General features: G+C 51.6%; 1 protein-coding gene across 1 annotated transcript; it reads left to right on the plus strand.

Moving 5' to 3' along the window:
• Positions 1-619: 619 nt before the first annotated feature.
• On the plus strand, positions 620-8,151 carry VSIG8 (V-set and immunoglobulin domain containing 8; the record flags this gene model as incomplete). The annotated part of the gene is made up of 7 exons (XM_082671224.1): positions 620-668; positions 4,308-4,483; positions 5,040-5,241; positions 5,365-5,583; positions 6,330-6,455; positions 6,791-6,968; positions 7,869-8,151. The coding sequence occupies 7 exons, from the start codon at positions 620-622 to the stop codon at positions 8,149-8,151; spliced, it is 1,233 nt and encodes a 410-aa protein (XP_082527350.1).
• Between the last annotated feature and the right edge of the window lie 16,201 nt (positions 8,152-24,352).

Below are 24,352 nucleotides of genomic sequence, written 5' to 3' on the forward strand. Positions count from 1 at the left end.
TTTCCCACAGACTGGATGGGAGGGGGTCTGGAGGGTCAGGGATAGGAGGAGGGGACCGCAGTTTGAAATGCTGGAGCCTGTGCTGGGCGGGCATGTCAGACACCAGTGTCCTGGGGCCAGTGTGAGCCCTTCAAGGCCTGACCACCCTTCCATCCCCAGCTTGGCTTCTCCTTCCTCTTCTCCATTTCCCCTGGGGAAGGAGGCAGTAAATGTGTGGTGAGGGGAGCCCCGTGGACACTGTAAAATTGGGCAACTGTCGTCACCCCGAGGCTGGGGCCAGGAGGAAGTGGATGTTTAACAGGTGCCTAATTACATGTCCCGTTGGCTGTCTTGCGCTACTGTCAGCATAGGGAAGAGTGTGGGGAAGGGCTGGGTAACTCCTTTGTAAGCCACTGTGTCACCCTGCTAATTAGGGCTCCTGGGACTCCTCCCCAAGGCGGGGACCAGGCCCCCCCCCCCATAGTGATAACTGGCCGCTCCCCAGCCGGGCCCTCACTGCACCTTCCTGCCACTCCAGGTAGCATCTGGGCCCTCAGCTCTCCCTCCGTCTACTGGTCCCTACAACACCGCTGGCCCCAGGGATCCCAGCCCAGGAGGACGAAACGCTGAGCCTAGAGACATGAGAGTCCATGGAGCATTCCACCTTCTGCTCGTGTGCCTGAGCCCAGGTATGGTGCTGGGGAGGGGCAGGGGGGGCCTGCATGATGCCGGATGGGCAGGAAAAGGGCAGCGAAGGGCTCACAGAGGAACCTGGAAGGTGGACTGAGATGTCTTCTCACCCTCGCCCTGCTGCTACCGGGGTTTGGCTGTTGTCAAGGGGGCCTCTCCCCAGGAGAGCCCTGCACCTGAAGGTTTGGGGCACGTGTTCTTGTATGGTTCTTCACGGTGTCTGTGAACGTGTGGGGCTCATACATGTATGCACATGTTGTGAATGGGAGCATAGGGCTCGCCCTGAGTTACTGGGGGAGCTGGGGGTGGGGTAGGAGGGGCAGGTGAGCAGCAAAGCTGGCTGGGGGTTGAGGAAGAGCCTGGGAAAGATTCCCTTTCCATGGGTCTCTGTGCTTCCAGCAGGAGGGCCTCTCCCCCAACCCTGTTTGCCTTGAGAGGGCAGAGCCTCAGGCTGGTGGAGTGTGAGTGGGCCAGGGAGAGCCGGGGCCTGAGACCTCTGCTCAGGGCCCCTGTGCTGTGAGAGTTCCAGGGTAGCACCCACCCCCTCTCGAATAAGCCTGGGAGGGTGTGGAGGGCAACTCCCAGAGCCCCCTCCCTGGGGCACGTCTGGAGGGCAGGGCTCAGGATTGGACATCATGGCTGCCTGCCTGGGATGGGGCAAGTCCCAGCAAGGGCCCATCTGGGTGGGCATTGCTGGAAATGGCTCTGAGACCCTCCTGGGGGTCTGGGTTCAGGCTAAAGGGGCCTGGGGGAGGAGCTCAGGAAGGGAGGAGCATTTTCAGCCTTGGTGTGAGAGTACGGGTATGTGTGAATGACTGCATTTCTAGCAGGATGCCTGCAACACCCTCTCTGTCTGGCAAGAGCTGGCCGGGCAGAGCTCACTCAGGAGCTGTGCTGTGGGGACCTGGGACATCTCTGTGTATGGTGTGTCTTAATGTTATAATGCACCAATCCCTTCTGTGGGAGCCACCTTTTCTCCCCTCCCTTTTCTTCCCCTCCCTTCTCTTCCCCTCCCTCATTTGCAGAGGGAGGGTTAGGAGCTCTGGAGGAAGCTGAAAAATTCACAAAGGACTTACAGACTTAGAGTAGACATGACTATTGAGGTGTCTCCCTCTTCCCTGGCGAGCCTGTTGTGATTTCCTTCCCTCCCTCCGAGTCTCTGCGCCCACCTCTCTCTCCCACTCTGGTCTTCTTCCCTCCCTCCAGCCTCTCTCTTCTCTCACATGCCCTGGAAGTACTTCCTCAGTGCCACAGCAAGAGGAATGAAGGTGAGACACCAGGGATGACTTCCTCAGGAGAGCGAGGGGTGCAGAAAGGCTGGAACCCTTGGCAGGAGGTTGAGAAAGCTTTTAGGGAGACGGAAAGGCTAGGGTGAGGCTCCCTGGCCTGGGACAAGGGTAGACACTCTGCCTAGTGCAGGGTGGAGGCACCCTCTTCCAGCCTGTCCTTCCTTCTCAAGCCCCCTTCCCGGAATACTTACCTTCCTGTCCGGCTGGCTCCCAGGGCATGGAGACCATTCTCTTGTTGTGGGTTGCTTTCGGCAGTCCTTCTCCAGGGTGGGGCCTCTGCTCTCTGCTGAGCTCTGGCTCATTCGTGGTTTGCCTTGTGACAGCCCAGGACCTGGCAGATGGCATCAGGATCCTTATCTCAGGAGTGGGCTGGTGTTAGCTTGGCCTGGCGCTAGAGGAGGCATCACCAGGTCCCATTAAAGCCCCCAGCAGCTAGCCTGCCTGCTCTGGGTTAACCTGGAGCCTAGCGGGGGTTAGGACATGGCTGACGGCCCAGCCAGGATTCCGAGGGGCAGGTTCAGTGATGCCTGAGTTGTTAGAGGTGTTGAAAGGGTGCCTGCTGGCTCTCTAGAACCAGACTAAGCTTCTGCAGGTATGTCTGGTCTTGCATGAATACACATGCGGGGCTCTAAGTGTGCACAGCGGGTGTGTCTTCTGGATTAATGCGCACTTGTGTTTGTGTGTAGATGTGTGTCTGTATGGATTCGACAGTGTGTGTGTGTGAGAAGGTGGGACTGCATAGGTAGGTATCTGCATTTTGAAGGCTTATAAGAGTGTGTCTATGTGTTGATCTCTTTGGCTGTGACAGTGTGCAACTGTGTGTGTGAGATGCTCTTCAAGTGTGAAGGTGGTCCCAGGAGAGAGCCAGAGAAGGGCAGAGCACGATGAGTTGCTGAGACCAAGGGCTGGGGCTCCAAAGGACTTGCTGCCTCTCACAGGAGGAGAGTGAGCCAGGCTGGGGGAGGGGCCAGCAGAGGGAGGATTGCAGGAGGCTGGGAGGTGGCATGCTGCCGGCCCAGCCAGGGTTGGGGCCCTGGGCACACCTCCACCTTCATATTCCTCTCTGGGTCCAACCGGTTGGGGCTAGCACTTGCCTGGGGCTTCAGGTTAGGGAGGGAGAGATCACTCCTGAGCTTCCAGATCCTGGCTCTTCATCCCAGGCTGACTCAGTGCGACTGAGGCTGGCAGTAGCGGGAGGGGCCCCAACTGGAGCGAGCACGTGGAGGTGGCCACACGATCACACAAGGGGAAGGACGCAAAGCGCACAATGCCACACGCCTTCACGCGAGGCTCACCAGTCCTACAGATGCGTGTGGCCATGGTCCCAGCACTATCGTTCACTATCACACACAGACCCAGCTAGGCTCCCGGTCACAGTCACGCACAGGCACGCACTATCACTCAGAGCACTTACACAGCCAGGCACTCACTGTCACACGGGCATACAGCCAGAGACACACGCTGTCATACACAGACACACAGAGACATACGCATTATCCTGCTCCTTGGGCTGGAAAGGGACTCCAGGGGCCACGGTGTCCATCCTCCTGCCTCTAGACACGATCACCTCACTTGGCCCAGACAGAGGTGGCTTTTAACCAACGAGCCTCTTCCATCAGAGCACTTAACAACTCTATGTGCTCCATGTGCCTGTACACACACACACACACACACACACACACACACGCACACACATGCACACACACGCGCTGTCATGTAAATATATAAGCAGACACTCTACCTGGTCATGTGTGTGAATCTCCCTACAGTACACACAAGCAGCCACAAACACTCGTAAACATGCAACGTACATATGTGTATACACCCATACATGGATACACAATCGTGCAAACATACAAGCATTCTTTTTTTTTTTTAAGATTTTTTTGATGTGGACTGTTTTTAAAGTCTTTATTGAATTTGTTACAATATCACTCTGTTTTATGTTTATGTCGCGGTTCCTTGGCCGCGAGACACGTGGGATCTCAGCTCCCCGACCAGGGATCAAACCCGAACCCAATGCATTGAAAGGTGAAGTCTTAACCACTGGACCACCAGGGAAGTCCCCCATACAAGCATTCTTAACAGCTATATATATATACAAACTGTATAGATGCAACCCTACACAATCGTACAATAGAGACATGCTTACACAAGTCTGCATAGACATGCGTCTATCAATTCACGCACACACCTATGCACACGATCAGAGCAGCCCCTCCTCGTTGTGGAACCCTCACTGAGCCCTGGGTCGCCACTGACAGGAATGGTGGAGGGAGGGGGGCTGAAGCTGGCCACCCAAGCCCTGGTCCTGCTCCCCTTACCCCATCTGCCCTGCCTGTGTCCTAGCACTGCTGCCCGCTGTGCGGATCAGTGGGAATGAAAAAGAAGTCCTGAACGTGGCAGAAGGTGACAGCGTGAGACTGAACTGCCCCTACATCCTGGACCCTGAGGACTCTGGTTCTGATGCGCTGGGCATTGAGTGGATGCAGGTCAAACCAGAACCCTCACGTCAGGAGAAAGTGGTAGGTGCTGGGCACAGGATTCCCCTTACTCTACACTTCATGGTATCTACCTGTTGGGCAGCCAGCACCCTGAGGGGAAAAGCAGGGCAGATAAGAAAACCGAGGCCTTGAACTTCCCCCAAGACTTCTCAGAGAATGAGGGAACAGGGAGGAGCTCTGTAATCACCGATCAAGTCAGCCAGTGAGTCAGCTTCCTCCCACCCCACTCCAAAGGGAAGACGAGGCACTGTCCTGGCCCAGACAATATACTTCCAGCTCCGATGATAGTCTTTGCTTTTGAGTACCAGTCAGCTGCTCTGTGTACCAGCAGCTTTATACACCTCATCCCATTTAATCCTCACAGGCCCCTGGAAGGTAGACGTTAGGCAGAGAGTGCTTGATCTCATCTGATCTCACACATTCTGTTAAAAGTCAGTGGATCAGGCATCATTGTTCCCATTTTTCAGCTGAGAAAGCGGAGTCTCAGAAAAGTTCAGTGCATTGCCCAAGACAGCCAAACCACAGGGCCTTCCTTGGCTCTCCTTGTCTCACCATCTCTGTTTTCTTCTCTTCACAGTTCCTTAGTTACGGGGACAAGAGGGCCAACCATGGCGACCTCCCCGATCTGCAGCAGAGGGTCCACTTTGCAGCCGCAGATCCCAGCCAGTACGATGCCTCTATCAACCTCTCGAACCTGCAGATATCCGACGCAGCTACCTATGAGTGCCGGGTGAAGAAGACCACCGTGGCCACCCGGACGGTCATCATCACTGTCGTAGGTATGACCAAACTCCTCTGAGCTCCTCTTCCCCAGACGTCAGAACCAAGAGCGGCTTGGCCACCCTGAGCCTGGCTCTGCCTCTTGGCTGGACCCTGGCTCACAACTGCCCCCTCCCCTGCAGCACGGCCTGTGGACCCCAAGTGCTGGATTGAGGGCCACATGTCATACGGCCACGACGTGGTGCTGAAGTGCTTCGTCAGTGGGGGCAGCCCGCCTTTCACCTACAAGTGGAACAGGATCAGGTGGAGCGCCCACCCCTACCGTGCCAGTTCCTACCAGTCCCAGGACACCTTCCAGTCTGAGTTCTCCTACGACGAGTCCTTCAGCTCCATAAGTCAAGGTGAGGGGACCCGGGGAGAGGGGAAGATTGGGACGTTGGGTCCCGCTGGGGCTTCCCTGGTTCATCAGTGGCGCCAAGTCAAACATAAAACCGCTGTGGGAGACCCCTCCTGTGAGCCTGTTCCAGAAGCTGCTATGGAGGGAAGAGGAGGCAAAAGGGGAGAGTCCGTTGAAAGCAGTATGGTTAATTTGGAAAGAGCATGGTCTGAGGTATAGCTGGGCTTGAATCCTGGCTGGACCATAACTGGCTACAAGACCCAGGCAAGTGGCTTCACCCCTCTGTGCCTTAGTTTCATTCTACAGTATATGAAAAGGGAATGATAATGTCTATCTTCCAGGGGCAGGTACGGATTAAATGGATGAGGTGTATAAAGCTTCTGGCACAGGCAGAAGCTGCCTAGTACTCACAATCAAAGACTAGCAGAGCTGGAAGAGACCTTAGACTTCCTCTGGTGTAACCCTGTACTCGCTGTACAAATGAGGAGACCAGGGCTCAGGGAGGGGACATATTTCCCTAAGGTCACAGAGTGAATTCATGGTTTCTCTCCTGTTGCTGGGAAAGGGTCCCTTCCTTGCCTCTCTGTTTCAGCAGGGAGAAGGTGACTCACCTGGAGAGTGGGGTGGACCTGTGTGTGTGCGCACACCCTTCCCTCCTTCCATGCCCCACCCTGCAGTGGTCTAGGCTGGGGTGAAGCTCTCAGAGACCAGGCCCCTCGGCCTCACCATAGCTCTCTGATGCTCCTTCAGTTTCAGGCATGAGCCACGGTGAGCTGGTGTTGATGCATCTCTCCCACAAGCATAATGGGCTGTACCAGTGCACAGTGGCCAACCATGCAGGCCACAGCGTATGTGTGGTGGAGGTGAAGGTCTCAGGTGGGTGCAGGGGCAGTGGCCCTGGAGGCCCCGTGGCTGGGAGGGTTGGACTGGAGAAACTTGTGCTGTATATTGGAGCCTCAACTGGCTCTGCCTTCCCACTGCCATCAGTGCATAGCTCTGCCAGGGGCAGCTGGGAAGCCCTAGGAGAAAGATGCAGACATGAGGGGTTAACTTGCATCTCTCCATATATTCCTCCCTGTGTGTCCAGGGGCCCTGAGATCCCCTGGGTCCCCCATCCTCTTTCCCACAGACACCCTGCCCCTGCAACTCCTGGTTAGCCAGGCATCTGTCAGTCTGCAGAAAGCCTGACTAATCTTTATTTCTCTCCCCAGGAGTCGCGCACATAGGAATAATCATTGGCATAGTGCTGGGCTGTTTACTCTTGCTGGGCTGCCTGATTTTGAGCATCTGGGGGCTCGTCCGCTGCTGCTGCAGGGGGCCCCGCGGTGCCTTCTGCTGCCGTAGCCAGGTCCGCAGAAATGCCTGCTGCGACTTGCCTAATGATATCAGGTAAAATCTGATGCCTGTTGCTGTGCTGCAGGGGGCTGGCGCCCTGCCCCTTCTCACCCCTGCCTGCCACCGGCTGGCTGGGATCCCCACCCCAACCCTGCCTGCCATCGCCATGGAGTGCTGGGACCCCAGCATGTTGACCGGCCACTCGTCGTATGTTTTTTCTCTCTCCCCCTTCCCATGTCCAGTCTTCACTTCTGCTTCCCTGCCCTCCATCTCCCTCCCGTCTTTGCACCTGTCTGTCTGTCTTATCTAGACCGTAAGCTCCTGCAGGGCAGGGCCTGTATGTATTTTCTCACTTTTCCCCTGTATTGCACCGGTGAGAACTCTTGGACATGCTTACTTAAGAAGAGTTAATTAATATAAATAATAGCGCTAATAACTTATATTAGAAACAAACTAGAAATAAAAATAGAACAAGACTAGCAGTGCTAATGATTGCAATGCCCTGGGTATGGAGGAAAAGAGGGAGAAGATTAAGAGGCAGGTGAGGAGAAGGGGGGTGGGCAAGGTCAAGGTTAGTTAAGGAAAGGACAGGGAAAGCAGCTCCTTCTGGATCTCCAAGGTGACCTCTCTATCCGAGCCGGTGGTCCTGCGAAAAGCTCAGAAGGGGAGTGGAGGGCGCCTGGATGGGGCTGCCTGCCTACCGTGGGCTGTCCGGACACGTGTGGACAAGCCCTGTCTGGAGGGTGGGGATGGTGCCCCCGGGAGTCCTGCGGGGTCGCTGGCCCAGGAAGAGGCAGAGAAAAGAGTAGGTCGAGGCTGAGGTTGAGAGGCGAGGGGAGGCGGAGGGAGGCGCGGGAGAGGAGAGGTTGCCAAGACCCCCCGGCTCTGCCCAGGCCGTGCCCACGCCGCGCGGCGGAGGAGCCCGCTCACCCGCGCGCCTGCTGTTTTCCACAGAGAGGACGACGTGGCGCCCGGGTGCAAGGCCAAAAGGCGCGGCAGCAGCGTTACCCACATCTTGGGGTACCCAATGCAGAAGATCAGGCACTCTCTGAGCCTCAAATACGCGCCTCCTCACTGCGAAGGCCCCGAGGACTTGGCCTTGGGGTCCAGCGCCGCCGCCGCCGCTCTAGACTGCAAAGCGGACCAGTCCCGGGTCTACGTCAAGGTCCAGAGTGCAGAGCCAGCCGCCTGCGCCGCCGAGGGGCCGCTGCCGTGCAAGGATGGCCTCCTGGTGTGAGCGCGCGGCGCCCGGCTCCTGCCCGGCCAGGAGGAGGGTGCGGGCTCTTTGCCTGCACCTGGGGACGCGCTCGGGCCGGCGCCGACCTCGCCTGCCTAGGGCCGCCTGGCGGCAGGGGGCCTGGAAGAGTTTCCCTCGGGAGCGGAGTTGGGCGGCTGCGCCTCCTCCCCTAAAGTGGGAGGGGGAGGGGGAGGGAATAGAGACCATCTCGGCCCTCTCCGCATCCCCGCGGCCCTGAGGCTCGGGCAGAGGGAGGGAGGAGGAAGTGTCCGAGAGCGCTGGAGGCCGGAGACCAGGTGTCCCCAGCCAAGGCAGAGAGACCCGGGGGCCGGGTGGGTGGGGGTCTGGGCTGAACTGTGCGTGTGAGGCCTGAGCTCCGAGACGGCAGTGTTAGCACAATAAAGAAAATGTAAGACTCGAGACTGAGGTGACTGTGGTTCCACGGCGGGTTGGGCATGGGGTCAGGGTGGTGGGCCCTGCTCAGGGATGGGGGGGGGGCGTTGCTCCCTCTGTCGTCCCGCATCATTTCTGCACCATTTCCCCCCTCCCCCTCCTTAGATCGGGAACAGTTAGAGCTGGAAGGGGCTGTCTAATCCTATTCCTTCCCTATGCAGATGGGGAAACTGAGACTCCTCAGGCTTGATTTTAAATCCAGAATCCCACTTTTCTCTTTTATTCCAGAAATCAAAAGAAAGGAAACAAGGTACTGGCAGGGATGACATCTGTGAATATCCCCTGACCATTCTCAGCATCGTCCTTCCTTCTCTCCTTACCTACGAAATCTTGACTTCCTTATCTCTCCCAGATGTATGCCATCCTTCTCAAAAACCGGGAAGGGTTTCAGAGTCATACTCTGGGGGTAGAAAGACCAAATGCATCTAACCTAGTCCCTTTTTTAATGGAAGGGGGATTGACATTTTTTGGGCACCCTCTGAATTCCAGGTACTTTCCCATGTTTTGTCTAATTTAATCCTTACTTTAATCCTGTGAGGTGCAGTATCCATTATACAGATGAAGAAACTGAGGCTCAGAGGATCTAGTTATCTTAACCAAGGCCACAAATGTAATAACAGGTTTTGATCCAGGCATGTCTGACTCTGGGACATCAGGCTTTTTCTTTGACATTTGGATTCCTTCTACTGCATGCCTGACAAAAGATATTTTCTTGACAAAAGACCTCTTCTTGAATACCTGCAGTGGCATCTCACTACCTCTCAAAGCAGTCCATTTGGCCTCTGACGGTCAGAGATATATCCATATTTCTCCTTTTCAACCCAATTTTGGACCCCACATAGTTTTTATCCCTTGGTCCAAGTTCTACTCTTAGGGAGCCCTAAGCGTCACATTTCCAATTCAGCTGCCTCTAGTGGACCAAGTGGCTGTATTCCATACAGGATGACTGCAACAGGCAAAAAAATGGACCGATGCCTAGTCTAGGGGTTGAGGGTCTTCTGAAGAGCATAGTACTTGAAGGTCACTCTGTTCTACCTGCCTCTGCCCTGTTGCCATCTGCCTGTTGAGAGCCCAGGCATTTCCTTTTCTTTTTGTCTCTTCTTCTCTTGAGGAGAAGCTGGGCTTCCTAATTCTTTCTGCTTCTACCCTGTGGCCAGGTGAAGTGTGAGGTATGGATGGACCTCAGAGTTTGTTGACAGAGGAAGCCCCCAAACCATGCTTGGTTGTACATAACTAGGAAACCCTTCTGGTTGGCTTGGTTATTTGCAAAAGCGTGATGGCATCTCTGGTTCTGCCTTGATAGAGCTTGGGAAGAGAAAGTGGAGATGATGATGGGACAGAGGGAGCCAGGAACAAACGTCTTGGAGTGAGGGCGGGGAGGTGGGGATTATTGAGGATGGATGGGGATACAGCGGGTAAAGGGATTAAGCAGTGAGGGGAACAGAACTGCAGGAACCATCCATCCCCTCATTTATTTGGAAACATTTATGAGCACCTATAGGATGATTTGTTCGTAAATAGTTAGAGCTTTTGGGCTTCCCTGGTGGCGCAGTGGTTGAGAGTCCACCTGCCGATGCAGGGGACCTGGGTTCGTGCCCCGATCTGGGAAGATCCCACATACCGCGGAGCGGCTGGGCCCGTGAGCCATGGCCGCTGGGCCTGCGCATCCGGAGCCTGTGCTCTGCAACGGGAGAAGCCACAATAGTGAGAGGCCCGTGTACCGCAAAAAAAAAAAAAAAAAAAAAAAAAAAAGTTAGAGCTTCAAGCTGGGCCTGGCACACTTTTGCCCTAAGGCAGGGGATTGAATAGGGTGACTTGGGGAGGGCTCTCCCAGTCTGAGGAGCCTCCAGCTCAGCTTTCTGCAAGGAGGTGAGGGACAGAGTCAGTCAGCTGTACAGGTTGTGTTGAATGACATCATCTTCCCCATTCTAGCAACCAGGGAGCTGGGCTCAGACTTAGCCTTCCTTTGAAAGGTGAGAACAGCGAGGCTCTGGCAAGAAAAGCTCATTAAAGAGCCGTAAGAGATTTTAGAGAGACTCTGCAAACAACTTTTGGCAGGGTGACTCAACAGAGAAGCCAGGAGAGTTCCCGAATCCCTAAATAAATTATCACTGCACTTATCACCTCTGGGTGAGGAGGGAGGGAAGTTTCTGCTTCTAAGGTTTTGCTTCAGGGACACCTTGACCTTTTTTCATTTCTCCTGCGTGAAATCTTGTCAGTGTTAGAGGAGAACAATTTCTGGTGGTAAATGTTTACCAGTGGCTTTGGGAGCGAGGTTGAGGGTATAGGGGGCTGGGAAGCCCTGATGTGTATCATGTGCTATTTCCCTGAATAAAATTCTCCTATCATGGCTGCTTTCAGGCTACCAGCGTGATGTCCTGGTGTGGAATCGTGAGAAATGTGCAGTAACACACCATCCCTGCCGAAGTAAATAACCTCAAGACCTGAGACAATCAGGAACTATAGAAACTAATTAGGAAGGGATGAATTTTGAGTACTTATCTCCTGTGTCTCAGAAGAATTCACTTAATTGTAAATTGATATAGTTTAAATTTTAATAATGGCAGCATTTAATGATTGGCTTGCAAAACTTAGGCAGACCACGTCCCCAGGCAGGCAGAAGGCTGTGTACACAAATGTTGCTTCAAGAGAGGGAATCTTGGGGCTTCCCTGGTGGCGCAGTGGTTAAGAATCCACCTGCCAAAGCAGGGGACACGGGTTCGAGCCCTGGTCAGGGAAGATCCCACCTGCCGCGGAGCAACCAAGCCCGTGCGCCACAATTACTGAGCCTGCGCTCTAGAGCCCACAAGCCACAACTACTGAGCCCACAAGCCACAACTACTGAGCCCACATGCCACAACTACTGAAGCCCGCACGCCTAGAGCCCGTGCTCCGCAACGAGAGAAGCCACTGCAATGAGAAGCCCGCACACTGCAACGAAGAGTAGCCCCAGCTCGCTGCAACTAGAGAAAACCTGCGCGCAGCAGCAAAGACCCAACACGGCCAAAAATAAATAAATAAATAGAGAGGGAATCTTAAGTTCAGTCTTGATTTTTCTCATTTTTCCAGAGAGACACAGACAGCACCAAGTCAGTTGTCTTCATCCCACTTCCTAGTTCTGCCTTTTTGTGTCCCAGCCTTGCGGAAACTGAATCCTAGTTCCTCTGGTCGATGAAAACTTATTCAGATAATTTATATGTCCTTGGTAACCATCACAAACCTAACTTGGCATCCACAGAATTTCCGTGAATGGGTCTCCCAGGGCATCCAACCCTGGAAAATCTACTCAAGGGACATTCGGAGTCCTTCTTGACTCAGTTCCTTCTCTAGTCCTCTTGCTTAGGTTTTAGGAAGTAATTCTCTAGTCATCTTCTCTTAAACCTGAAATTCTCAAGAGCATGACTGTATGGAATCCCGGTGATTTTTCTTCTGTGCTCCTAGTAGAATAACTATCCTTGCTGCCCTGTTACCTTTCAGTTACCCTAGGCCCAGTCACATTGTGTGACTCTGGGGAGGGATTAATTTTTTTTTTTTTTTTTCCATGCTTCACTAGAAACAAAGGAGTTTTGAGAATTCATTACCCAGAGTCACAACTTAAGCAGCAACCTGTCTGGAGGTTTATCCCTGTAGCCTCTGCTCCAAGGGAGCCTCAGGTGAGTCTCTGGAGTTTACGCTCTTTGTCTATCCAGCCCACCTGGAGGAATCATTTCATTTATTCCTGGTGTACGGGAACAAAATTGTCTCCATTCAGTTCCTTGCAGTTAGATGAGGAAAAACATGGCAAAGGGAAAGAACGTTGAGAGATGTGGAACTGTACAGGCAGGGAGATGGTGGAAAAGCATGGGCATGGTCTTTGTGCCTGCCAGTGAGAAGAGGACAACATAGTCTTCTGCCACCCTTCTGTGGCCATTGCCCTCAGCAGTCTTCCCAGGTGTATTTTATTTTATTTATTTTTTTTAATTTATATTTTTATTAATTTATTTTTTCTGGTTATATTTTAGAAGGACAGCAGGATGGGACACTCTTAAGGAGGAGACTGAAGCCCTTGACAAAGGCAGGTCATTGAGCAGAGGAGGATGGAGTGAAGCTTTCAAGCTCATTTTTATAGTGGCTGAGTTTGAGGTGATGGTGGGCCCATGCTGGGTGTCTTGGGGAGAAAAGAAGGAAAAGAGGGAGGAAGAAAACTTGTACTAAATATTTGTGATTTAGTCATGCCCACATATGCAAAAGAAAAGTCCTCAGTTTTGGATTCAGACAAACGTAGATTCCTTGTTATTATTAAGCTCCCAAAGCCTTAATTTCTTCATCTTTAAAATGGAATAGTAATAGGGCTGTTTTGTGTGACGTGCTTATTACAGAACCTGGTACATAGTAGGGGCTCTGCGAATGGTTGATCCCAAGTCCCTAGTCTTCAATGTAATTTCATCTCCCAGAGGAGGGCAGGCCTGGAGGCAGAGATCTAACCACACAGGGGTGGGGGGTGGAGGCTGAGGCAGTGGGAGGTCCAAGGCAGGGAGGGAGTGAGGAGAATGAAGCCTTAGGATTGAATTTGGGGATGGCTCACCACCTGGGGGATGAGTCAAGCAGCCCAGGAAGCAGCAACTAGAAAAGTAGGAGAACCAGGCCTTGCTTCTGAATCCTGGGAGGCACGTGCATGTATTAATATTGATGACAGTCCTCTTTAGTAATGGTGATACTAATAATAACAGGAAGCACCTGAAACACAAGCTCGGCAGGGTCCGGAGCCAGGCATGAGGATGAGCTGCGAGAATTCTCAAGGCCCCTCCTTGGACCAGGGTGTGCCCACTGGGCCCAGTGCCCACTGCAGCACCCCATGGAGCACTGACCTGACAGCCCCTCCAGCAGGGTCTCCACACAGCTCTCCCAAAGCTGAGGAGAGACCCTCCCAGCTGAGGGCACAGAGATTTTCTTCAACGTTTTTGGGGGAATCAGTTCCACCTTGGAACTGAGCTCCTTCAGTGACGACAGGCCCCACTTGCTGCCTATCAGGCCCTACAGATGCCCTTGGTCAGGGCACCTCCCGTTCTTCTGCCTGGATGCCACGTGCAGCCTGTGGCCCCTCCCCTTCCTGCCCTGACTCGCCTGAACTTGCTCATCTCCTTGGCTCCGCAGATGCTGGGATTCAATTCAGCTCCCAACCCCGACTCCAGACCCAGCCCCCAGCGGGACTCAGCCCCTTGCTCAAGGCTGTTTTCCTTGCCTGTAACTCTCTCTCCCCCTCTCACATCCTCTTTCTCACCCAGCATCCGTTCTTCAGAAAGGTGGCCTGGCCGTATCCTGTTTCATGATTAGTCTCTACCCTGCTCCCAGATAAGGGGAAGTGGTGTTTACTTTGTGATCTTTGCCCTGTCCTGGGAATGTCCTGTCGTCCTCTTATATCCATCAGACTAGGCTTCCACTGAGGGCAGGGCTGTGTCACCTCTTTTCTCAACATCTACTCCCTTCGAGAGTTCAGAATCTCTTCATGAGCTGACCTTCCCTAAACTTAGTGTGATGGATAAAGATTGGACTAAATACTCCTCTCCTAACTTAGGGTGACAATAGCCAATGCCCGTAATGACTTCAGTGGCACATGACGGACAAAGCCACACATATCCCCCCAGATCCTTCTCAAATGTACATGTGAAAACTGCCCTCCCTGAAAGGGCCTGGCAGCCAATGAGCAGAGTCATGCAGGACCTGGCAAAGCTCCCACTGAAGCTCCAGGCCTCCCTGGACTGGGGCAAGTGGACACTCCAGGCATGGCTCTACTGAGCAGCTCAAGGTGCCCCTGTTCCTTTGACTAACAGGCTCCTTAGGAAGCTCTTTCCTGTACAGCATGAAGGCTTTCCATTTGGTATATTAAGGACTTGGGGAAATACCATCTTCTGATCACTGCCATTAAAAAACTGAGCAACAGGTTCTTGGGCAGGAGCCTAATCTGCTATGATAACATTGTTCCTGTGGGGAAATCAGATTCCTTCCTTTCAATACCCATCAGCCGTTCCAGGAATGGAACACTCAGTCGGAAAAAGTGAGGAATGAGGATGGGAATCATCTCCTACCTGGCCCCCCACCTTTCTATCTATCCACCCAGCTAAAACCGATATGCCCAAGGACCTGTGTTTAGTCCTGAATGGCTGAGGTTTTCCCTTCAATTACATGGCTTGTCCCTATACTTGTGCTCCTGAGTATATATAGTTATACCACACCCTAGGTTGTCTCTAGTTGTTGAATGCATTGTACCCTCAAAGCTGCCTGTCCATTGATCTTTATATCAAATCTAAATGTAAGGCCAGTATAAGCTTGAGCTCATTGTTTGAAATTTAAATGTTAATAAAAAAAATTGGGCTTCCCTGGTGGCGCAGTGGTTGAGAGTCCGCCTGCCGATGCAGGGGACGTGGGTTCGTGCCCCGGTCCGGGAAGATCCCACGTGCCGTGGAGCGGCTGGGCCCGTGAGCCATGGCCGCTGAGCCTGTGCATCCGGAGCCTGTGCTCCACAATGGGAGAGGCCACGGCAGTGAGAGGTCTGCATACCGCAAAAAAAAAAAAAAAAAAATAGTGTACCCCCAAATACATAAATAAGTAAATAAAGTGGATATGCCTACAAAACCCGAATTTATGCACCCAGGCCAGGCCTCTCTCCCACATTGCACACTCCCATAACTGCTTCGATGTGTAACAGACACCTCAAACTCAGCATGCCCCAAACCCTGCCCCGGGTCTTCCCCAAAGCTACTGCCCCCACTGCCTTGCCCACTGCAGTTGATGGCCACTCTGTCCTTCTTTAATACCTTTCTTTCTCTCACCACTCTCCCCACAACATCCAATCTGTCAGGAAGTCCTGTTGGCTATACCTTGCGTAGATCCAGAATCTGAACATCCGCTCCTCCACCACTGCCACCTAACGGCTCCCAGCCACCATCATCTCTTGCATGGATTACAGCAGCAGTGTCTCAACGGATCTCCCTGTTTCCTCCCTTGTTCACCTACACTTTGTCTCAACAGAGAAGCCGGGGTGATATAGAATATCCCAACCGGAGACTTTTGGCTTCCTCACTGAGGGGATGTCTGAAACATGGTCACGTGTCTTCCACCTCTATGTCCCCAACTTCTGCATCAACCATTTAGTTCACAAGTGTGTTTGGCGATGCACTTACTGCGTGTCTGTGGTAGGACTGCAGGATTAAACCTGATCCTTCCAGGAGCTCCCAGCCTCCCTAGGGAGACCATTAATCCATTTGGAAAAATTAAAGAATGATTCGCATGATTGTTGATTCAGCTTCATGCAAGGCTAGGAGAGGTGATGCTGTGAGATTCCTTGAGGGAAGTCTTCTGGGAGGAGGAGTGCCTAGGGCTGGGCTTTGAAAATCTGATTGGAGAACAAGGTGGATAAACAGTATATTTTAGGCTGAGAGGTAGGGGAAGAGCCTGCAAAAAGGGGCAAAGTGCATGAGCTTGTTAGGTTCAGGGACAGACAAAATCTGGGCCTGTCTGGAATGGAGGGTGTGAGATGGGGCTGCTAATTGCTGAGTCACCTCCATCTTAAGGCCTCCCAGAGTGGGGTTGGGGGAGAGGGGAGGTGAGGTGTGTGTGTCAGCTGGTATGCTCCCCACTAAGGGGTAGGGGTGAGCGTGAAGGGAGGTGTGTCCTTCTCCACGGTCCAGTCTGAGGGCCCTTATTTCTTTCACTGAAAGTGACCATGAAGCCTCATCTGTCCGGAACTCCAACTTCCTCTCCATCTTCCCGGGACTTACCTGACCCTCCTCTTCTCTTTAGCGTAAGGGACTCAGATGACTCAGTCCTCCAGAAATGAGGCTGTGCTCTGAGGGCAGCCTTTAAGCTATGTTGGTCCCCGAGGCAAAGAGGGAACTTGGTGATGGGATGTTTGGGTGTCCCTCAAACCGGGTGCTTGGACTGTCTCACAGGAGGCTGTGTGTCAGTGGAGAGGATGTTCACTGCAGTCAGTGATGGCTAGATGACCACAGCTTCAAGGGATGGGACACAGCAGACCACTAGTACACTCCTCTGCTGGCCTGAGAACACCGCCACCCCAAGGCCCTGATTCATGCTGCCTCACTGCCTCTGACTCTCAGCCCTGCCCTCCCCTCCCCTAAGTACCCATTGGCACTTTGGAAGAATAAGAAACATTCCCAGTCCAGAGCACTGAGTAGCCAGATAGTCTCTGCTTTAGCGCCTCTCCAGCTCTGTGGCTGAGAGCCCCCTGCTGGCAGGCACGGGTTTCCATTCCCAGGAAGCTGCACCCTCCTTACCGTCCAGCAAGGCATAGCCGACGACTCTCCTTTCCCCAGCCAGCCTGACCCTGAGGCGGCTCCTCTTGAAGTCCCCCCACGAAAGGATGCCTCAGAGACAGGCCCAGGGCCTCTGACCTGGCTGGTGAGACCTATCTCTATGGGACAATCATGGTGTCTGACGATGACTCCTTTCGAGTGACTGATGTGCTGCTCTTCTCTGTCTGACCATGACACGGCCTCTGCTTGGAAAGGCTCTCCTGAGACAGCATCGGGGCTCCACCTGGACAACTAGGTGGGACTCTGAATGCTGAGGGTGTGGGTTGCATTCAGAGGGTGTTGGGGTCAAGGACAGCCCCTCATGGCCAGAGAGGCAGCTCTAGTGTGCCCCACCATTATTAACCTCGGGTCCTGAATGTTGGGGCTCTCTGGGGTGACTAGGCAGGATTCAGGTCAGGTGGCTGAGAAACTGACCAGGACAGGATCTGCTGGGGCAGTTGGCGCTGAGGGTGCTGTGGGAGGACCCCTCTGCCCGAGCTGTCTTACAGCCCTTTCAACCTCAGGTTCATGTTGGGGGGTCTAGAATGTAATTCTGGAGCTGAATGTAAGAACTTAACTGGTTACAGGCATGAAACAGCTGTCCTGGGTGGGAGTGGACTGGGGCAGAGGGATCGATGGCTTCTCTTCCTTAAATCGATTTACATTTAAATTATTAGTTTGGGTCGTATGAAATCGCCTATATTTGAGCATTTTTTAACGTATAATAATGACCATTTTCATATGATGCCACCCAATACATTGTTCAGCCTCCAAATGTCTTGTTCCTTTTAAAGTCCCGTTCCCCGGTAATTAAGGGCCAATTAACTTTTAACTTCCCCCTAAAACTTGCCCTTCTTTCTGTATTTCCAGTTTGGGTAAGTGGCACCTCCACCTGCTTAGTTACTCAGGTCAGACGCCCCAGTGTCATTCCTGACCCCGCCCAGACCCCCCTTCCCATAACTAAAAGTCCTGTCTAATCTAGCTCCTAGGTATTTCTCGAATCATCCACTTCTTCACCCCGCCCCCGCCCTCGCGCACCTCAGTTCAAAGCTATCACCGTGTCTTGCCAGGATCCCTGCACTAACTTCATCTTCCTGCTTTCACACTCTCCCCGCATCAATCCATTCTCCACACAGCCCCCAGAGCGAGCTTTCAAAAGTGCAAGTCTGATCATATCATTTCCCTTCTTAAAACTCTTCAGTGGCCTCCGTTTACATTTAGAATTAAAATTTAAATCTTACCATGTCCTACCAGACCGTGCATGATCTGACCTCTGCTGTTTTCTCCTCCCAGGGCCCCCCTTGCTCATTAAACTCTGACCATGGGGATCTTCCTTCAGACGTTCGTATATGCCAAGGTCTTTCCGGAAGGTCTTCCCAGCACGCTCATCCTCAGTGTAGCAGTCCTCCCTACTTTGCTTTACTAACTACTGTCCCTGCTAGTCTCAGCGGGAACATCCCTCCTCAGAGGAGCCATTGGGGTTGCCCTGCAACAGCTATATTTTGCTCCCTCATTATTGTTGCTCACAATTTTCAGTCCTTTTCCTCTCTAGAGCTTAGCACAATTTTAATTACATCGTTGTGTGTATTTGTTTCATGCTGCTCTCTCCAACTAGATGGCAAGCTTCCTGGGTGCAGAGCCCCATCTGCCCTACTCACAGCTGTATTCCCTGTGTCTCTGGCCACGGTAGCTGCCTGCAAGAGACACGCTGAATGATGAACGCTGGAGATGCACGGCTCAGTCCTGCAGGGAATCAGGGGGCTGTTGTCCCCCGTTTGATTCCAGAACAGTTTGATTCTGGTCTGCAGTGTGAGCTGGGGGCTTGCTCTTCATCATGGGACGGCAGGGGGAGGGTCTCAGGTTCAGGAGGTGGATGGGAATCATGACAGAAAAAAGTCCAGGGAGAGGGGTCCCCATATTCAGGCCTGCCCTTAACTTTTGTAATGATAAATCAGGCTAACAAACTGTTACATAAAACGTGTCCTGTCCTCCTACTTTGACACATATACCTTCCAAATGGCCTGGAAGTCTAGATTTGGATTCAGAAATTTTGGACTATTGGAGTTTCTTTTTTTTAATATAAATTTTATTTATTTATTTATTTATTGGCTGTGTTGGGTCTTCGTTGCTGTGTGCGGGCTTTCTTTAGTTGGGGTGAGCAGGGGCTACTCTTTGTTGCGGTGTGCGGGCTTCTCATTGTCGTGGCTTCTCTTGCTGGGGAGCACGGGCTCTAGGTGCATAGGCTTCAGTAGTTGTGGCACGTGGGCTCAGTAGTTGTGGCTTGCGGGCTCTAGAGCTCAGGCTCAGTAGCTGTGGCGCACGGGCTTAGTTGCTCCGCGGCATGTGGGATCTTCCTGGGCCAGGGCTCGAATCTGTGTCCCTTGCATTGGCAGGCAGATTCTTAACCACTGCGCCACCAGGGAAGCCCACTATTCGAGTTTCATACCAGAACTTGGTAGCATAGGAGTAACTGGCCCTTTGCCCCAGAGCTAAGGCCAGCTCAATCTTTTGTTGAGAGTTTTAATCTTCAGTGAGTAACATGGGAACAGAAAACAGAGATTTATCCCACAGTGGCCCCTAAGGAAGGGGCCTGAGGCTTGCATTCCCCAGGGCCACCAGGCTTTGTTCTTCCCAAGGCCTGGTTGGTCAGGGTTTTCTTTGGTTCTCTAAGTGCTATAGACTGAATATTTATGTTCCCCAAAATTCATATGCTGAAACCTAATTCCCAGTGTGATGATATTTGGAGGTGAGATCTTTGGGAGGTGATTAGGTCCTGAGGATGGAGTCCTCAGGAATAGAATTAGTGCCCCTAAAAACAGACCCCAGAGAGCTCCCTTGCCCCTTCTGCCATGTGAGGACACAGCAAGAAGACAGCTGTCTATGAACCAGGCAGTCTGGCTCTCACCAGACACCGAATCTGCTGTTGCCTTGATCTTGCACTTCCCAGCCTCCAGAAACATGAGAAATCAATTTCTGGTGTTTGTAAGCCACCTAGAATATCATATTCTTTTATAGCAGCTTAAGCTGACTACGACACTGAGCTACCCACGAATTTCTAATAAATTCTTTCTCCCACTTTAGTTAGAACCAGAGTTGGTTTCTGTTGCTTGCATCCAAAAATAGTTTCCCATTGTTCTTAAATATATATATATATATATATATATATATATTTTTTTGGTACGCGGGCCTCTCACTGTTGTGGCCTCTCCCGTGGCGGAGCACAGGCTCCGGGCGCGCAGACCCAGCGGCCATGGCTCACGGGCCCAGCCGCCCCGCGGCATGTGGGATCCTCCCGGACCGGGGCACGAACCCGTGTCCCCTGCATCGGCAGGCGGACTCTCAACCACTGCGCCACCAGGGAAGCCCTATAATCCGTTCTTAGCGCTGGAAGGATCTTGCGGATTGTCTAGGGCAGGAATAGCATCTTGGCTTCCCGCTTCAATCAATTGGTCAGAGTTACTTGAGTGTTGTGAACTCAGTGGGAAAATTGTGTCATAATTAGTTCTCCACGTTCGACGTGGTCATGGAAGGTGGAAGTCTGGATATATGTACCACATATTTGTCATTCCTGATCTAATGCAACTTCCCACCTAGTCTGAAAATTCTCTGATCTATAGCATTGCTCTGAGATGGTTTCTGATTAAGCACCTTCATTGGAACAGCTCACTTCATATTTGGATTTCTCCTTTTGTTATGAAGTTCTTCCCTGGGAGTATGGGGCAGAGTAAGGGGCTGGGTTGATTTAGATAACCTAAAGCTAATTCTGATTGACTGCCACTGACTAGGTATGTGATTCTAGGGAGTAACAGTCTCTTCGGGCCTCAGTCTTCCACCTGAGAAATGAAAAACTTGAACTGAGTAACCACAAAATTTCCTTCCAGCTTGAAGATCCTATTATTCATGTGAGTCGGTATTTGCCTCACAGAGACATGTTCCATTGGCCTCACTTACACAGTAAGGCTTACGTGACAGCCCTTCAAATATTGGAGAACTAATGGCCTTCTGAGCTTTTTGTTATCAGCTAAACGTGCCCAGTTTCTTTAATCATTTCTCATATGATGAGGTTTCCAGACTTTTCACCATCTGGTCATTCTTTTCTGGACATTTGAGTTTTCCAATGTCTCCCTGGAGGTGTGGCTCCCAGAACTGGACCTGGGCTAGTTGTGCAGTGGGGGTATCCCCACTCTTTAATTTTTTTTGATGTGGACCACTTTTAAAGTCTTTATTGAATTTGTTACAATATTGCTTCTGTTTTATGTTTTGGTTTTTTGCCGCAAGGCATGTGGAATCTTAGCTCCCCGACCAGGGATCGAACCCACACCCCCTGCACTGGAAGGCGAAATCTTAACCACTGGACCACCAGGGAAGTCCCCTATCCCCACTCTTTACCCATGTGATCAGCCTGGCCCTCCTGGCTGATGGGACCGGTGCTGACCAGTGCACAGCCCACTAAAACTTTCCTGAATCTAGGGATATATTGTATATTTTAGAGGCCCTCCTTCAACCTGCATGCAGAACGGATGCAGGGAGCCATGGAGTCAAGTCTGGAAGGAGATGGTGCTTCCTCTGAAGACCAGTACATAACCAAGTGCTGATGAACTGAATAGGTGCTACTTCTTAATAAACATGGAAAGAAGATTTGCCAGAGATATCATTCATGTTTGCAGCAGTTATTTTTTTATTTATCAATTTTAAAATTGATAAATACTATCAATTTTTAAAATTGAAGTATAGTTGATTTACAATGTTATATTAGTTTCAAGTGTACAAAATAGTAATTCAATATTTCATAGATTATACTCCATTTAAAGTTATTCTAAAATAATGGCCATAATTCCCTGTGCCATACAGTATATCATTATAGCTTATTTATTTTATGCACTGTAGTTTGTACTTCTTAATCCCCTACCCCTATCTTGCCCCATCCTCCTTTCCTTTCCCCAATGTTTTTTTGTTTTTTGAAATGAGGCATTGGGTGCTCATAGCTCCACTGGTGAGAAAATGTGTCTCTAACCCTTCTCTCTTGCGATACCCTCCCCGCTCCATTCCTTCTGACATCGTGGCACATGACTCCTTTGCTCGAGCAGCTCTTGTATTTACAGAGGACAGATACAAAGGCTCTTGCTCAAAGGAGATATAATGAAAACAAGGAAAAGCAAACACAGATTTGGAGTGGATTCTGGTCTGACCATGAGCCCACTGGAGTTAATGGTGCCAAGGTCATTATGGGAGGAATCTGACACTCAAACAGAAGGGGTCGCTCCTGGCTTCCCTAACCCCAGGAACGGGGTGTTCTGCAGATCACAAGGTCTCAAGTGCTGTGGCCCCAGACCATCACTATGGTCCTCCCCTTTCCTTCCCCACCCCCTTTGTTTTGGCCCAGTTGCCCTGGTCTCCGCTCTCTTCTTCATAAACCCCAACTATGCTCTCCCTCAGGGCCTTTGCATCCTCTGCTCTCTGGAACGCTCTTTGCCCAGCCACTGCATGGCTCACTCCACTGCCCTAGGCTTCTGTTCGCATGTCACCTCATCAGGAGGAGGTGTCCTCTGATCCCCTTATCTAAGACAGACCCCTTCTCCCCAACACACCATTCTCTTGCCATTTACTCCACCTTAGCTTTCTTAATAGAACTTATCCACATGTGACATGTGCTTACTTGCTTACTTATATTATCTAGAATATAAACTCCATGAAGGAAGGACATTGCTTTACTCACGACTGAGTCCCCAGTGCCCTGAAGTGTATGCTTTACTCACTACTGAGTCCCCAGTGCCCTGAAGTGTACCCAGTGCATGCCGCACACTCAATCAGTATTTGTGACAGTATTTGTGACTGGGTGACTTTTAAAGCATCAATCCCAATGCTTTTCAACACGAACACTGTGGTGGGTTAATTATTCCACTAGTGGACAAATGAGTCATTGGGGATGGGAACCTCAGTTGATTTGAGCAGCGTGAATACGTTCAAAAGGCCCTGGCATACCACACAACAAAACCACCGTCTACATGACGTCACCAAGGGTTACCGCGTGAAGGAAAACTGTGGGTCCCATCCCATCCAGAACTGCTCTGATCTGAGGCGGGGCCCTGGAGATGAAGGGAAGAGAGAAGGGGAGTGGTGTGTGTGTGTGTGTTTCCCTCATTCAACCACCATGGCTCATTTGCTAGACCCTGGGCTTTCTCTTTCACATCAGTTTTAAAGACTAAGGCCAGTTTTGCCTGGTTCATTGACCAGGCCTGGGGAATGCCTCTGATGACAGGTGGCGGCAGCATTAGCTACTGTGGCCATGTGCACTGTTCAGGTGGACTTGGAAGAAGGTGATGGGAGAGAAGTGGATGCAGGGGAGGCATAAGGACTAGGTGAAGTCAGGTGGCCAGCAGGGGACCTCTGAGCAGAGCCAGCAGGCAGGGAAATTCCAGGACTAGTCGTGTGCAGGAGTGGCCATATGAATCTGGAGGCCAGCTGAGCTGACCATTTGTCCAAGGTGAAGTGACTGCCCAGGAACTGGGGAGAAGAGGGAAGCCCCTTGCACAGGGCTGACATCCTGGGTGGAGGGATTGAAGCCGTCCTAGGAAAATACTTCAAAACCTACCCCTGTTTCTTCAATGCCTCCTTCCTCTATCATCAAGACTTGAGTGAGGTCCCAGAAAAAAATCCGGTTACACTTGGGAGGGAGTAATGCTGGACCATATCATCTACTAATTCTTAAGTGTAAGTTTAGCTCATCAATTATTTTTTCCAGTGGCAATATTCCAGAGCTTTTTAAGACAAAATCGCTCAGTGACAGATTGTGTTTTGCAGAGATGGCCACAATAATAATACCTTCCATCTCACATGCGCTCCTTTCAAAGTGACCTTGAACATCTTCCCATTGAGTGGTGGGTCCCTTGAACTTGGGTGGATCTTCTGCACTTGCATCTGAAAATGAGTGTGGCAGATATTAGGATGCCTCAGCTCCTTTCCCTCCATAATTTCCCTTCTGTTTAGCTTTTCCTGGCTCCTCCCTCTCTCAGTCTCAGGCAGAGACTCTCATCCTGAGCTGAGCTGATCTTCTTGAAGTTGTGCAAGAACTTCCTGTTGGCTGAGGAATTTAATCTCTCTTTTTCTGGTCACTGTGCTAGACAGTGAGGAGAGAATCTCAAACCCAACTCCAGCTCCTGTGGGAGGTATGATGGTCAGTGCTGAGGGTGAAGATGTCAATTAAAAAGATGTTACCAGCAAAATGGCACCCATCCCAACCATGAGATATCAACCATCCCTTGATTGTCTAGAGCTGTAAATTACCTTTGAGGACCATGAACTTGCAAGTCCTTCAAGCCGGAAAGAGAAACCCTTGACCCCCATGTCTCTTCTTCATCAGGTTCTAGACCTTTTCTTATAATTCCTTGGTTGTGGGAAACATCAGGGTCTCAAATGACAGGGGCTGGGGTTAGGACTCAAAGTGGGTGATTGTCCAA

This window comes from Grampus griseus (assembly GCF_964374135.1).
Source record: "Grampus griseus genome assembly, chromosome: 1".
In the NCBI taxonomy this organism is placed as follows: Eukaryota; Metazoa; Chordata; class Mammalia; order Artiodactyla; family Delphinidae; genus Grampus; species Grampus griseus.